General features: G+C 42.7%; 1 protein-coding gene across 6 annotated transcripts in view; it reads left to right on the top strand.

Moving 5' to 3' along the window:
* ZNF532 (zinc finger protein 532) overlaps positions 1-12,591 on the top strand; it is a 112,803-nt gene extending 100,212 nt beyond the window's left edge. For all 6 annotated transcript variants that reach the window (XM_019518159.1, XM_019518155.1, XM_019518161.1 and 3 more), the window contains 3 exons: positions 3,682-3,794; positions 7,038-7,185; positions 10,301-12,591. In XM_019518159.1, coding sequence (XP_019373704.1) covers positions 3,682-3,794; positions 7,038-7,185; positions 10,301-10,795 — 756 coding nt within the window. In that variant the 3' untranslated portion in view covers positions 10,796-12,591. The remainder of the gene's footprint in view (positions 1-3,681; positions 3,795-7,037; positions 7,186-10,300) is intronic.
* Positions 12,592-16,299: the final 3,708 nt, after the last annotated feature.

The raw sequence follows: 16,299 nt of genomic DNA, 5'->3' as shown, positions 1-16,299 counted from the left end.
TGTAACCACTAGGAAGGATGCACACACCGACTAAAGATCTGGCATTCAAAACCACAGGCAAATATAAGATCATTGTTCTTCCAATCCTGCTTCAGTTCCTGTCATTCATATATATATATATATATATATATATATATGTGTGTGTGTGTGTGTATATATATGTGTGTGTGTGTGTGTGTGTGTGTGTGTGTGTGTGTGTGTGTGTGTGTGTGTGTGTGTGTATATATATATATGACAGAAAAATCAATCTGGAAACATTCCCATTTGCATGTTACACTTAGGATTTACAGTTAGTTTTGTATTATTTCAGGTTAGAATAGGCAGCTCTAAAAGAACTGTTCTGCATTCAAAAGATGTAATTCTTGTGGTATTAGAAAGCCCCTCTCAGCTCAGTATAGATATTTATTGTATAATGGAGTTGGAATTTATGTAGGAGATTTTTTTGCTTATGCTGTAGGGGCTAAGAAAGGATAAAGCAAAAAACTGCATGTCATCCTTCTGGAAAAAGCTTTTTCTGCTCAATCCACTGAGTGTGTGGTGGATAGGAATATATAGCCCCATCCCTGGAGTCCAGATCTCAAGCACTGACTGAAGTGCTTTCATCAGGGGTCTCCAGTGGAATATTGAAAGATTACGATACTGGCCACAGGAAAAAGGGGAAGAAGTCTGCGAACTGCTCTGAAGAAGTGGTGTCAGCATTGGAAAAGCAGCAGATGTAAGATAAGAAAAAAGACATGATTTCTTTTAGGTACCACCCAGACTCTGGATCAGAATATCCTTTTCCTTGAGCCTTCATGACAACCTTCTGGGTAACCCCGCAGATCACAGCACTTTAGATCAGCATGTGAGTGACCTGGATTTCCTTCCATGGGCTTAAAACGTAGGTATGAGGTCCAAGTTAATTCTGTCAGACCTATTGCATTTGCAGGCTAGACAACCATCTCCTAGTTAGGAGAGGAAAGTTTCAGGGAACCAAACTAGGAGTCTGGGTCTGACCGGGTCAGTTGACGAATTTTCGGAATCACGGCGATCTAGATTAATGTGTCGTATCTCCATGTTGACTTTTATTTTACCTCTGTTCCAAGTTGGTTGTTGTCTCAACAGTTAGCAGAAGGATATAGACAAGGACTTGAAAATTTTACTAGACTATGATGAGCAGAAAGTTTTCCTGGGTAACCCTGAGGATCTTAACCTGTCGGTTTCTTCGGTGTTTAAATTGTTATTTCAGTTAAATATAGCTGAGAAAATAATCTTCCAAGGATAACCCTTCTTGCCTTCTGAGTGTGGGGCCAAAATCCTACAGTACCCCTACTATGGCTCAAGTTGATAGACCTGCCATTTCACAGTCCTGTGTTCTTGGACTGATGGCATACTAAATAAATTAAAGGACATTATGGCGTCAGCTGCTTCTTGGAGCTTTTCCATTCCACACACAGTATTTTTATAAAGTCCTTACAGCCAAGTTTATGGGTGGCATCACTAAGGACTGTTCTATTCATCTTTCTCTTTTAGGAGTCACTGGTACACACATGGATCTGTGCTGGCTTCTTTAGCACTACAGCTGCCATTACCTCCAGCAAGCATTAGTTCAGAAAGAAAAAAAATCCTAAGTGCTCATAATGAGCTGACATGAATTGGGTTCTTTTCTTTACTTTTCTCAGCAGAATTGTTCTTCCGACTTCCATCCACAGGGTCTGCTGCACATATGGTAGTTTATCATATAAAACCATCAGATCCTCCAAATTACAAAGGGTTATACTCTACAGTTGAATTTCATACCTTGCTCCATCTTTCCTCTTCCCTTTTCCTGTGACCCACCAACAAGTCTTTATTGTGGGACCAAGTCACCACCCATCAGATTTGGAAGAAGAGTGCTTTGGTTGACTCTCAGTTAGGTGCCTCTCATATCTTCTTCTTTCAGTTGTCTACTGCTTGACCCCAGCTGCAGAAACAATTTGGTTAACAGACCTCTGCATATATTTCCTTTGCACATCCAAACTGATCTTCCTTTCTTCCTTGCTGCTTTGGTGCCAGAGAAGAATCAAAGAAGGGTTTTCTTTTTTAACCACAGTTCATGTTGCTAGCTCTGTGGTAGGTGTACATATGCCTCCTTATGGTCACATTGGTTTTGTAAGTGTTTTGGGGGCCTGTGACCTGCTCAGCTGCTGGCAGATGTTAAAGCAGTCATGCCAGTGGGGTGTGACATGGCAGGTTGTGCAGTTCTGGGAACAGGGCATAAAATTCCTCAGACCCCAGTTGCAGGGCAGCCAGTTAGGGGAATCAGACATCCTGCACCTTGGTGGCAGAAAGCTCCAGCTGCACGTGCCATGCACACAAAAGCAGCAGCTAGGGATCCAGGAGCTCCCTACTCCACATGTGCCATTTCCACAGGCACCCAGGAATGTAACTAAGTGGGCGTGCAGCTGGGACTCCCAACTTGTGGGAGGGCAGTGGGGGATGGCCTCATCCCCAGCCCACTGCAGGGGCACCCTTTCCCTGCTGTCTGGAACCTTTCAAAAGCCACCGTGATGTTAGGAGCTTGGACTGAATGCCCACCTGCTTTTTAAGTTCCCTGGGTGCTGTAAGCCTGTCTTCAGAAAGAGGCTTACAGTGCCTTCCACAGTGAACTGGGGATGGAGCCATCCCCTACTGCATACACCAGTTTAAAGAGGTACCTGGAACAAGCAGGGGATGTGGGAGCTCCCTCATCCTCAACTGCTTGCTCCAGGCTGTTTTTTAAAAGGGCACATGCAGGAATGAGGGAACTCCCCCATCCCTCTGCTTTTGTTGGGTGCCTCTTTAAACTAACACATGCAGTTAAGGACGCAGCTAAGGAAAGCAGGTGCAGAGTCCCCCTATCCCTAGCTCTGCACCAGCTTTTAAAGAGGCACCTGGCATCCTGAACCCAAAATGTGGGGCTGCCTCCAAGGCTGAGAGCAGGGGGCAGCCAGGTTTGGGACCCAGACCTGCTTTCTGCTCACTCCTGCCAGTTGAGCAGGAGCCAACTGTCTTGGACCCCAGGGTTGCCCAGTGCTCGATCTTGATGCTCAGTTAAGTGTTGGGATTCAGCACTGGGCAGTCCCAGTTCGGATTCAGAGCTGTCCCCTGTCCGATCCTCTGCTGTGTCCCAGACCCCGGAGCTACCCAATGCCCTGAGATTCACCAGGACCCAGCACCTTAAAGAGCTTTAAGAATGGGGCTGCAGGGCAAGGTGAGCCCACATCCTGATTCCATCAATCACCTATTATCAGCACTGGGACCAGGGCAACCCCCAGCTAGATTCCACACCACAGGCTGCCCAGGTCCCGGTGCTGATAGTCAGCTGATCATTAGCACTTGGAAGATGGGACATGCCACAGATTCAATTTATGGTATCGTACAAACTAGCAATAAAGATGTTATCCATTTTTTGTGAAATATTTTTGTGGCTGGTTTGCCATTTTGTGGTGCCATAAATGTAATGAATGTAAGGCATGTTGCTATTTATGGTGCAGTTAACACATTTATTGTGCTAGAAATGTTATGTGTACCAAGGGCCCTAATGTTCTATTGAGGCAGTGTACATGGAGGATACCAGATCTCGGTAAGTAACTTCCCTTTCCTGTTATTAGAAGTTTGACAATGCATATAGCTTTTGCTTACTGTTTGAATTGATAATTTCTTCTTTTTCTCTCTCTAAAGCAAATGAAAAAACATCCATGTCGACAGTGTGACAAATCGTTCAGTTTATCCCATAGTCTGTGTCGCCACAATCGTATCAAACACAAAGGCATTAGGAAAGTTTATAGCTGCTCGTAAGTTCTGCTTCTAATATTCTTTAACATAAATGGAAACAAAGGTAGAGAGACCTATTGTCAGTTGAATTCTACTTCTCGATCATACTGAGCCAAGTATCAAATTAATTTAGATCAGTTTATTTTATGAGACAGAAGCACAGTTCATCTTTGAATTTGAATGGCAGTCATATATTCTGCTCCTGTATGTAATGCAACTAATTGTCCATGTATGCAGTGCAGCTAATTGATCACAGGGTGGAGCTTACCAGATTTTGTCTGTTAGACAAGCAAAATATATATTTAATCAAGCTGGGAATCTCATACATAGTGATGTTATGGTTGTGGATTTGGTTAGTAGGTGTCTCTCAAGGAAGTACACGCTTACATGATCTAAGAAAAGCCACTGACTTAGTCTGCAAATGGACCTGGAAACTGTTTTTCTACATCATAGGAGGGATATGAAATGTCTAAAAATAGATTGGTTTAAATAAGTCTCTAGTTGCGGCTGAGGGGTGTTTTGATATGGGATTTGGTAGAAATAATAATGTCAATAAAAGGTACGTGATAAAAGCATCCAGACTTTCTGTGACTTCTGCTTGTTCTTTATTCCACCTTTCTTTGAATACTGTCAAACCAAGTCCCAAAGGGTGAGTGAATAGCATAAAAAGTGGAGCTTGGAGGTTTCCATTCCTTTTGGCAGAGGCTAATCAGGCCTTGGGCCTCAGCACCATCTGCTTCTCCATAAAAATCACAAGACTCAGTAGCTAGTAATTTTGTTACACCGCTATGTGCCAGCCACTCTGTGATATTCTAGCATGGTGTAGTATTACTTCACTCCTCCCAGGAAAGCTTCACCTGTATTGCATTCAGAGTTCATTTCAGCATGATGTTAACTGATCTCTTAAGTGCTGTTGAGTTGCACTAATCCCTGTGTAATCAGGCAGTCTGCTGTTCCACTTACTCCATTCATCATGTGATGTACCTCCTATTTGTTATATTCATACATCTTCCTTTAAAGGAAAACTAACTGCGTACATTTTATTTTAATTTCACAATCATCTCAGTTTACTGTGGAAACCCATGGCATTGTCTTCTTAAATTAACAATACATACAAAAAATTAGTGTGTGAAGAATGATATATTCTGAAAGAAAATATTGGGGTAGATCTTATTGTCTTCTAGCCAGCCCCTTCCAGAAACCATTCTAAGACAACCATGTCCCCAGCTCAAACATCACTTGGGCTCGCATTATATCCAATGTCACCTTAGGAGTTTGTCAAGCCCCCTAATCCTTGCCAGAAAACAAACCAAACAAGAAGAATAAGGCATGAACATATGAACAATTTACTGAGAGGTAAGAAAAAGTCAGGGCTTTGCTATGTGTCAGCTGCTCCATAGTAACTGTTTGTATGCATGGGCTTACCCTACAGTAAGTGGAAGTTAAACCATAATAGCTCATGTAGCTCTCCCTCAGATCAGCTCCCATTTATCACAGGGTAGGAGCATGCACACAGGCAGTTAGCACAGAGAAACTCATGCATGGTAAAGTTCAATGTGACAGGTTCATGCCCCAGGGGTGCCCATGACACCCCTGTGGTGGCTGAGTAACTCCTGTTTGACACTGTCTCTATTACAGCCGTTCCTTAATTGCTCACCTGCCATGCCTTGTTCTTACTAGAGGTTGAATAAGGGAGGCTGCCCACCGGCTTCAGTGAGCCTTAGTCCATTTTGCAGTACCACTGGGTCCTTCCTGGCCCCCCAGCAACCTTGACTTGAACCTTAAGCTCACTGGGCCCTTTCAGCTCACCTGTGCCCTTGCAGGGCCCTTGTAACTTTGAGGGGTACATGCATATCTGTGCCCTCCAGGACACCCATAGCTTTAAGGGCTCAGTGCGTGGCTCCATTTCCTCCCCTACACCATGCCCCAACCCTCGCAGATGTTCTCGCTCTTTGATGTTAACTATTTTTATGCTTGGCACCCTTGGGCCCTCGGACCCCCTGGTCCCTTATGCAGTCTCCCTCTGAATTCTGGGACACTTAGTCCCGAACGCAGCCCCTCCTCCGGGCTCTCGGACCCTTGGTCCTGCACGCAGCCCCTGCTCTGGGCTCTCTGACCCTCTAATCTGGCTAAGCCTGCTTTGGGCTCATGGACCCTCTAACCCGGGTCAGCTCTTTCCTGCACACATGGACCCTCTGGTCCAGGTCTCAGCCTTTTCCTAGGCTCCTGGACCTGTACTAGGCCCCAGTCTCAGTCTGAGGGCTCCTGGGTTACTGCTTTTCCAAATAGGCCTTGAGCCTGTCATGGCAGGGCAAAAGGCAAACTACCCATACAGCTTAAATGAACAAGAAGCATTGCAGCCCGCTGGCAGACACATCAAATCCTCTAGGACTTTAACATAAAACAAAGGCCACTTGCCTGTAAAATCCAGTCTTTCTCTGCCCAGGAACTTGCCTCTGTTCCCAGGCTTTCATAGTAGTTGAGGTAAATCCAGGACCCTTCAGGAGCCCTGCTGCTCTGCTGCCAGGAGCTCCTCACTTTGTGGCTGCCAGGGGGAGACTAACTGCTTGAGGTGCAGGCTCTGGGTTATATAGCTCAAACCTATTGCAGTCAGGAGAGTCTCTCATTAGCCCCCCTTTGCCACCTGCAAGCAGCCTCCCAGTCTTTTGCTCCCTTAAAAGAGCAGGCACATCCCAGTGCCCTACTACACCCACCTTGTTTGCTCCTAAGTAAATTGTTCGTATGTCCATACCCTCATTCTGCTCTGTTTGATTAACCCTGAATGCTGGCCAAGAACATCGGGAACGAGGGAGGACAAAAGGGAGCTGTGAAGGGATTTTTAGGCCAGACGCTTATCAGAATCCAGTGCTGAGGGCAGACTGAGGTGATATTTGGAATCCAAGTCCAGGCACCAAGGAGGGGAAGTTTTCAGCCAAGAGGGGCTTGAACTGAGGAGAGAAACTGTGCAACATATACATACCGGTCATGTGGACAGACGAAAAGAGAGAAAGATTGCTTATAATCTTCAGTTTTCACTGCATCTCATAATAAGATGGCTTCTGGGGTATCACTTCACAGATGCCACTGCAAGAGAGAGGCTGTTTTTAACTCATAATATATTTGGTCATTTTCCTTCAGCTTTTTAAAATGCTGGAGTCTAACAAATTACATTGTTGCCTGGATATATTCTACTACTGACACCTGTGTTGTTTTTTAAAAGAGGGCAAATATTTACCATATGTCTGCTTTGCATTTATATACAGTCATTGCCCTGATTCAAGACGTACGTTTACCAAACGGTTGATGTTGGAAAAACATATTCAGCTAATGCATGGCATTAAGGACCCTGATGTGAAAGAAATGACAGAATCAACCAATGTAGAAGAAAGTGAAGTGAAAGAAGACGCAAAGGTAAACGCTTAGCAAACAGCATCTTTCCTCTCCCCTCCCCCCCTCCTTTTTTTTGGATAAATGTTGACCTTTTTAATAAGTACCACTAATTTAAAGTCAGAGGAAACCATAATGATTATCCTCTCTAACTTGTGTCATACAGGAAAAAAGAATTTCATTATTTTAATTTATGCATCAAGTCTCTATTTTTTGGTTGAATTAGCAAGACATTCAAGGCTTCTGGTCCCCTATGTACTGAATAGCCTTGTTTCTGTGCTGGAAGGACAGTGTCTGTATGTTCAGTCTGCTTGGATCCATTTAATACTTCCTGATATGGCTGTTAACAGTGGTGCCAGCTCATTACCAACTACTTAATTTTATTCCATGCATGGTGTATGAGAATGATGATTGGGGAGTCTTATCATGTGGGCATATAGGCTCAATTTAAAGTGGTTCTGTAACCCACTGTGCAGTGGTTGATGTTGAAGTGCTGTTGACTAGCACGAAACAGACCTCCTTAGGCAGAAGAATGCTGCTCCAAATGTCACATCTTTATGGTTTATACAGTACATCCAAGTGACCTTGGTCACTCAGTTTTACTAGGACAGTTCTGGCTTTTCATACGCTGCCAGGACATTTTTTTCAAGACATCCAGAATACTCTGTTTTTCATTAAAAAGTTGTAAAGTTTTGAGTTTGTGTGTGTGTGTGTGTTTTCGTATTTCCATACTTGATAAGATTTGCTTTGTGTTTACCAAAAACAAATGGTATGGTGGAATTAACGTTCAGTGGTCTCACCTTCACGTGCATATTAGTGCACAGCAATAAACTCCAGCATGTGTCATGCTGGAGCTTATTGCTCCCAGGCACCATGTTTATATGTGCATGAAGGGCTGCAGCACGTAAGCTGGGTCAGAGCAGCCCCAGCTGGCAGGAGGCCCAGTGGGGTCGGCATGCCAGCCCAGGACTGCTCCAGCCCACTCAGTGTGCTGTGGAGGGGCTGTCTGGGCCATGAGGGTACCTCAGTGTGGGGCTAGCCAGCAGGTAGCTCCCACACTGAAGCACCCTCATGCCCTAGCCAGCCTGGTCAGTGTCTATACATGCATAGCTGCATACGAAAAAACTCCAGAGAAGAATAGTAGTTGTAAATACTAACCTGCTTCTGAGTGTATTCATTTCCTGCGGCTTAATAGGGCTGCACATGTAGATGCTGAGAAGTTTACTACAGAGCTGTAGTAAACATCTCATGTGGATGTGCCCAGTGTGATGAAAAGAGCTAAGAGTGAAACAAAAAGTAAAATGACCTTAGATTTTGGACCATTTAATTTTTACATAACTAGGTACAATTTTTGCATTTAAATCTAGCTGTGCAAGTACCATTTTTAATGTTTGCATATAGTTTAGATCCTGTTTCCATCTGTGTAGTTAAGCTCACCCTGTTTTTCCCTTCTGAATATGCTTGCTATGTCTTCATATAATTCATGGTGGAATAAGATCACCCAGGTAGGCACTTTACTGAATACAAGCTCCTGATTCTGTGGTTGGAGAAAAACTGCAACTAGTGATTGTGAGGAAGAAGAGGACAGCCCTTCTACCTTTTAGCCCAGTAGCTGAGTGATCAGGGATCACATAGTGAGGCAAAATGCAGGTACTAAGCGCCCCTCACCCAGAGCAGGTTTGAACCTTTATCTTCCACTTCCCAGCAAAGTGCTCTAACCAGCACATGGTGGTGAGCTGAGCATTGTCCAAAGCCCTCGATGCATTTCCAGCTGAAGCTGGCCCACTGAGCCAGCAGGGAAAGATAGGAGGAACCTGGAGGAAAGCAAGCTAGAGAGAGAGTGTGGTTCAGTATGCTGGATACTGCCCTGGAAAGTAGGGGTTCCCCATATCCTGCTCCCTGCCTCAACTTCTGCCCCCAGTGGCACAGATTTTCCACAGCTGTTTTATCCATTTTTTGAATGGATATTTGATAGTCTAATGAATGTGAAATCGGAGCTGCAGAAGAGCCATTGGATGCTTGCCTTCCCCCAGTTTTTCAGACTCCTAATAATCAGGTGGAGGGATGTTCTTAGTCTTGAAAATGGCAGGGTTTGGTAGCTCTGGAGTTACTGTTCCCACAGCACTGACAGCTCTGTGTATGTACTGAGACTTGCTTACGTTCCCTTTGAAATACTCTGAGTGAGGCCCTGGTCCTTCTTTACTCCCAAGGCTGTGCACTTTTGAGGAAGTGCACTGCAGTATTATAACACTGTGGCTGCTTGCAGGTGTTAAAAAGAAGCAAACAGCATTTTACTTTAAGCTTGGCATGCCCCACCACCGAGCCCAGCACATACCCAGAAAAGGCATCACGTTAGTTGAACTCAGCTCATCCAAAATCTGTATATATCAGGTATTTTAGTGAGGCTTTTTAGGTGCTTTTATCTAATAGTGGATTGAATCATCTTTAGATAAGAGTGCCAAAAAGTACCACTGAAGCACCTGATCTATGCAAAAGCCACAGAGCTGGGTCAAAGTAACGCACCATTTCACCCGGTAAAGCACAGCTTTGGGGGGCTTTTTAACATCATGAAATTTTGGGGCCAGAAAAAAAGAGATGGAAGGTTCTTGGAAAATGTGTCTCCTTGAGAAATAACCTGAAAGCGTAGACTAGTGATCTAATCCATGATCAGCAGATGCAGTCAGTAATTCATCTTTTTCTAGCATCTCAGTCCATCCATAAATACCGGATCCATAAATCTACAATCATCCTCCTCATCCACCATGCATGGAATCAAATTAAATATAATTAAAGCTGAATTGCTAAAAGTAAGGGCTGAAGTACTCACTGGCTGATATTCAACAATACACACACCGTTTTTCTATCGTGGTCTCTTCAGATATAATATAGATGAACTGGGAAAGTATTTACTAATGTTTCTAGAGTGCACCCACTGGCAGTACTGTCAGAGTCAGTCCCTTCTACTATGTAATAGGGAACTTGTTTCTAATAATATGGTTCCTTGGATTATTTCAGGCATGGGATTTAGCAGGTTTTTATTGAAATATACCTTGCTAGGATTCTGAAGTCTCCAAGGAGTGAACATTCATAAGAAGGGCTTTATGTATAACTGCATAAAATGCACTTCCCTTGTTTTTAGGTCCCCAGTCCGAAGAGGAAATTAGAAGAGCCTGTACTGGAGTTCAGGCCTCCGAGAGGAGCAATCACTCAACCCCTGAAGAAACTGAAGATAAATGTTTTTAAAGTTCACAAATGTGCTGTGTGTGGCTTTACGACAGAAAATCTCCTTCAGTTTCATGAACATATTCCTCAGCATAAATCTGATGGTTCTTCCTACCAGTGCAGGGAATGTGGCCTCTGCTACACGTCTCATGTCTCTCTGTCCAGACATCTCTTCATTGTACATAAGCTGAAGGAGCCTCAGCCAGTATCAAAACAAAATGGGTCTGGGGAGGATAATCAACAAGAAAACAAACCCAATCATGAGGATGAATCATCTGACAACATGGTGTCAGACAGAAAATGCAAAGTGTGTGCAAAGACGTTTGAAACAGAAGCTGCCTTAAACACTCACATGAGAACACATGGCATGGCCTTCATTAAATCTAAAAGAATGAGCTCTACTGAAAAGTGATTAGGTCTTTGAGAAGCAAAAACTCTTCTCCACATTGGAATATAAATGACATTTTTGTTACAGAAAGTTCACAGTATAATAGTGTTAACAGTACTGTTCAGGCTGTTGCAATATATTCTGCATAAATATGTCCTTTTCACCTCATTGTCTATACCCACCATAAGCATCAAAGCAGTATTTGAGTTGAACAGAGTTTGTATATATTTAAACTAATAACTTTTATACTCTTTGTTACGTGTTTGTATTGGTATCTAGTGGAAAATCTGTTTGGGTTATTTTTTTTGTTTTGGTCTCTGTTTTTTGTAGTAAGTTTCTTTAAAACAGAGTTCTTACTACTGGGGCAGTTCCTTCGGTTCTGTTAAACTGTTTCATAAATGAAATGCGTCTGAAAGAAATGTTAGCTAATGAAATGGCACTCAAAGGCAGTGCTTAAAAATATAAAGGGAAACTTTGAAGTCAGTGGGAGGTTATAAAACTCTTCCCCTAAAAATAATCACTACATATCTAGTGAATGTCGAGCTGGTCTTTGACAGCAACACCAGAAATTTCATGTGTTCACTATTCCAGGTGCCTTTGCCTTTGAAAGCCATCGCACCTTTGAAAATGTCATTGCACAACTGTGCATCACTACATAATTTTTTAGGCGCTGCCTCAAGGTGTTGGAGGTTAAACCAAGCTAAAACTGTTACAAAAGCGCTGGGCTGCTCTGGATTAAACAAATATGATGTAATTAGACAGATAACTAGGTTTATAATTATGGTGTTTTTGTCATGTAATTTATTAAACATTATATAGAAGCAAGTACACAGCATTATGTATTTTCATTTTCTTCTGAGTCTTGAAAGAAAATAGTTAACCCCTGGCTGCGGGAGTTGGTATCTATCTTCCAGCTCTGTACGCTAACGCCAAACATTCTGGTGCTCAGTGTTACGTACACCCTACAAGCGTCAAGAAGCTAATACACCAGCCTATTTAAGTATAATTGGGCCTTTCAACTTTAGCACAGACCACATGACATTAGTTCAGTCATTTCAAAAAGTGTATCTAATATCACTTGTATCGCTTTCATGAAATACAGAAAAGGTACCATACTGTCCCTTTCACATATAGTTCTCTGTGAGAGTTATATTTTTTTGGTTTGTTTTGCATTTTATACCTTGTATGTATCCCTAAACAAATTTTGTACTTTTTTAAATTTTTTTTTGTGTATATATAGATATCTGCATGATAAGCTGTAGTAATTGTTCGGTTCTTTAAAAGTCTTGCTGCTGTCAGATGTTATTATACACTATGTCCATTATAACTGTATTAAACACATTTCATATGTAAATAAATGTGGAGCATTTTAGCCCCTAAAGATTTGTGAGATTCTGTTATTTATCATTAAATTTAAATAACTGTAGAAACCTAAGGATTTGGGGAAAACTGATCCTCCTCCTTTGTAAAAATTTTTCTAACTGCTCTAGATATTGTATATCAGATACATTCTCTCTCTCTCCACCCACAGTCTTAATTTGGTTTATAAGCAGATGCTTGTTATCCTGTTTCTGTTACTCAGTACTGTTTTTGTTACTGTAGTACTTGTCATTGCTAAAACCTCTAGCTGAATTTGCAAGTTCACAGTATGGTTTTGTCAGTTATGCACACTGACTGCCATTGCCCTTTCATTAAGTGTATACCTCTGGACACTTGTTTGTTGCTGTGCACTGTTGACTGTACAACAAATAAGTTATCACTATGCAGAATGGTGTTTTGTATACAGTGAACAGATAATAAAAGTTAAATTTTCACAGGCATCGATATTTTTTTATTGTATGTTCCCTTTCCATTATCCTGCACCTGCAAAGGAAATAGGCAGTGATCTAAAGCTATACAGGCAACCCCCACTTAATGCTGTTTCACTTGGCGTTATTTCACTATAACTCTCGTTTAAAATTGATACCAGATTTCACTTAGTGCTTAGCGAGTTTCATTATAATGCTCACAGTTGCCATCTTGGGTCATTAAAAACAATTGTGGTCTCTGTCTTGGGTTGTCAAATACTTTCGGTTTCACTTAATGCTTGTTTCGTTTAACGCTCTGTTTTACAGGAACCCATTAAGAGCGCTAAGCGAGGCTTAGTGTCAGAAGGCAGGAAAGCTAAAACTTCTGCTTTTGTGCTAATTGTCCACTTGCAATTTCACATTGCCTATCTAATTGAGTGGGTGGAGCGCAGATACTTGGTGATGTCAAAACAGTGGAATTGGTATTCCGTGTCAGTGATCTCATGTAAGGTTTCCTGTGTGTAAGGCTTGAACCTTCTGGAGGTGTTTGCTTCAGCAGGTCAAGGCTTATTTGCGTTGGTGGGACAGCATAAGCAAATATGACTGACACTGTATATTGTATACCTGTTGTCTGAATCCAGCATAAGCTTCGAGCATGCACATGCACTCACACCCACATACACACCTTAAGTGCTAGTCCCTAAATGCCACTCAGCTGTTTCATGGGGCAGCAGGGGAATTTTCTTCTCCATGTAGCCTTGAGTCCAGCCATTTTTAAGTCTGATAATATAGCATTGTCTAGTTTAATCTAGCAGATATTTTTTCCTTCCTTATAATGGCCAGTACAGAACTGTTAAAGATGTTGTTTTCTATTTTGAAGGACAACCTGCACTGTTGTGGATGATTCTGACCTGGGATATAGAGCTCATTGATAAGGCCAGCATCTTCAGGGTGAACATTTTGCATTACATACCTATTGGTCCTCAGGGGTATTCAAGCTGCAGTTTTGGGGAGTAAAGCCTCTCTTTATGGGCAATGTCTTGGCCCATTCAGACAACCAGGCAGCAGTGACTTTTGCTAGTTGTCATGAAGCCTGCTGGCTTTGGAGGCAATGCAGTGGGTCAGAACCTCGACTAATCTCTTGAATGCTGCATATTTTTTGAGTGAGCACAGCTCCAAGGCAGATTAGTTTATCTACAGAGATATCAGGAAAGCAAGGCCTGAACTATCTCACTTTGCATAGTGTTTACAATCTTTGGGTGCCCTTGGATGTGAACTGATTTGCATCTAGGCAAATAGCTTGGTGGTTTGTCCTTTTGTTTCTAGTAGGAGACACAGATTTATTCATCTGGGCATGGACATGGTATTTCGAGTGTCTCTGCTTCCTTTGTCCAATGACCAGAATTGTTAGAAAGAGCACTAGCCCACTTGTAGCCCTGGTATCTATAATTTTGGGGTCTTCCTTCTGAATTTTGGCAAGCATCTTAAGCATTCAAAATAGAAAAAGACATATTGTCTGTCCTTCCAGGGGAAACTGGGTATTTTGCTTTACCCTATCCTGTTTCCAATGAGTCGAGCAGTGGTGTTCCTGTTGCCTCAAGCTCCTTACTCTTCAGCTGTCTGGTGCATCTCCCTATTAGTAAAGATTTCCAAACATTAGCCAACCTATTTCTTTACCTGCCTCCTCTCTGACCTTGATGTATTGAAACAGAAGTGACTGGTGTTAAACCACCTTCACATTTTATTTGTTATGCCCTATGGAGAATCAGCCCCAAGTTTCTTAAAATGTTACAGGGGTAAACAAAATAGAAAAAACTATAGATACAGCATCATAGACAAGCAAGGCTGGAAGGGGCCTCATTAGATCATTTAGGGCACATCTACACATCACTCTACGGTGACGTAGCAATGCACTACGGCACACTATGGCAATGTAGTGATCACATGGGTCTTCATGTGATCGGCAGCTACGTTGCCATAGCGGTGTTCCCTCCCCTCCCCCCCAATATAGTGCACCACTATGGCAATGTAGCAGCAAAATCTGTGTGGCACGCATGGCACAGTACAGGCAGTTACTGCGCGGTGCTTTAGTACTTCAAAAGAAAGTGCTAAAGCACATCACCATATGGCAACATGTAGACATGCCCTTAGTCCAGCCCCCTGCAGGATCAATCCGGACTAAACCATCCCAGCCAAGTGTCTGTCCAACCTGCTCTTGTAAGTTTTCCAAGAATGGAGATTCCACAATTTCTCTAGGTAGCCTGTTGCAATGCCTGACCACCCACCTGACCACCCTCATAGTCAGAAAGTTCTTCCTAATCTCCACTGTAATTTTTTCTTCCTGAAGCTTGAGACCATTGCTCCTAGTCCTGTGCCCTACTTCCACAGAGAAAAGCCAATCTCCATCCTCTCTATAATCATCCCTCAGGTACTTGAAGACTGTTATCAAATCCCCCTTCAGTCTTCTCTTCTCTATGCTAATAACCCTAGTTCTTTTAGCCTTTCCTCGCAAGTATGGTTTCCCAGGTCCCTTATCATTTTTGTTGCCCTGCACTGGACTCTTGTCCTCCTTTAAGTATGGTGTCCAAAACAACACAGTACTCCAGGTAGGGCCTCACCAGCACTGAATAGAGCAGAAGAATCACTTCTCCTGATTGTCAAGACACTCCTGTTAATACAACCCAGGATGCTTTGGCTTTTTATTTATGTATTTATTTATTTTGGCAACACAAGCACACTGTTGGCTCACATTCAACTTATGGTCCACTGTAGCCACCAACTCCTTCTCTGCAGTGCTGCAGCCTAGCCAGCATAGTGCATAGCAAACCATTTAGGATGAAGCTGGGTGGGCCCAATGAAGATGGTCCAAGGAAGAAGACGTAAGAATCCCTTTGCCTACTCAGTGAACTAATATAGAGGGTCTAGGCAGAGTCACAATGTTTATGCTCCTGTGAACATATGAACAGTTACTATGGAGCCATCCTCAGAGGGTCCTAAGCCTATATTCCTCCAATCATGTCTTGTAGGCCAGGCTTGTATGCCAGGCTGAAAAAAGAGCATCTCATTTGTCATCTAAAAGGGCAGCTCACTAGGTGCATTCCCTATGACTTAATGATTCCAAGAACCCCTGTGGGGGACACTGTACCTCCGTGTATCTCCACTGTGGGCTCTGGACTTTTCCTTTGGGGAAGAATAAATGTATGCCACAGCTTCATTTTTTTGGTTTCTTAACTGAGAAGCATGTAAGTGAATTAGGTTATTTATTTTGACATATTTTCCCCTCTTGCAGGCTCCATGGTAGACCTGTAAATCTATCAGTTCCCTTTGCATGGCAAGTGAAGGAGGAGATCTCTGACACAGTTGCCAGGTCAGTAATATTTCCCATTTATATGGCGTGGTTTTAATAGCTTACGTGAGCAATGGCCAACGTGTAATGTTCCCATTTCCTGATCAAAAAGCTGTGACTAATTAACTGAAATCACCATGGCCAAATTGTTGTAGAGGGTCAGGTTCACATCAACAGTTTCAGAATAGACTAACAGTGCTAAAGGCATTGGCCAGATCAGTTTTGGCAGTGCTAACAGTTCTGAGTGAGGTTCTGCTGCTAATGAACACACCTGCCTATCTACACAGGGCCTTATGCAAAAAGGCAAATACCTAAAGCCCTGTTACATGCATGTGAAGTGTTATTGTTGCCAGATAGCTGAATTAACTTGTTATTGTTACCCATTTGTGCTTACT

The sequence above is a fragment of the Gavialis gangeticus genome, unplaced genomic scaffold (assembly GCF_001723915.1).
Source record: "Gavialis gangeticus isolate Ggan-Ray unplaced genomic scaffold, GavGan_comp1, whole genome shotgun sequence".
In the NCBI taxonomy this organism is placed as follows: domain Eukaryota; kingdom Metazoa; phylum Chordata; order Crocodylia; family Gavialidae; genus Gavialis; species Gavialis gangeticus.
The sequence above is the reverse complement of the archived record's forward strand: the minus strand, read 5'-3'. Positions and strand labels throughout refer to the sequence as shown.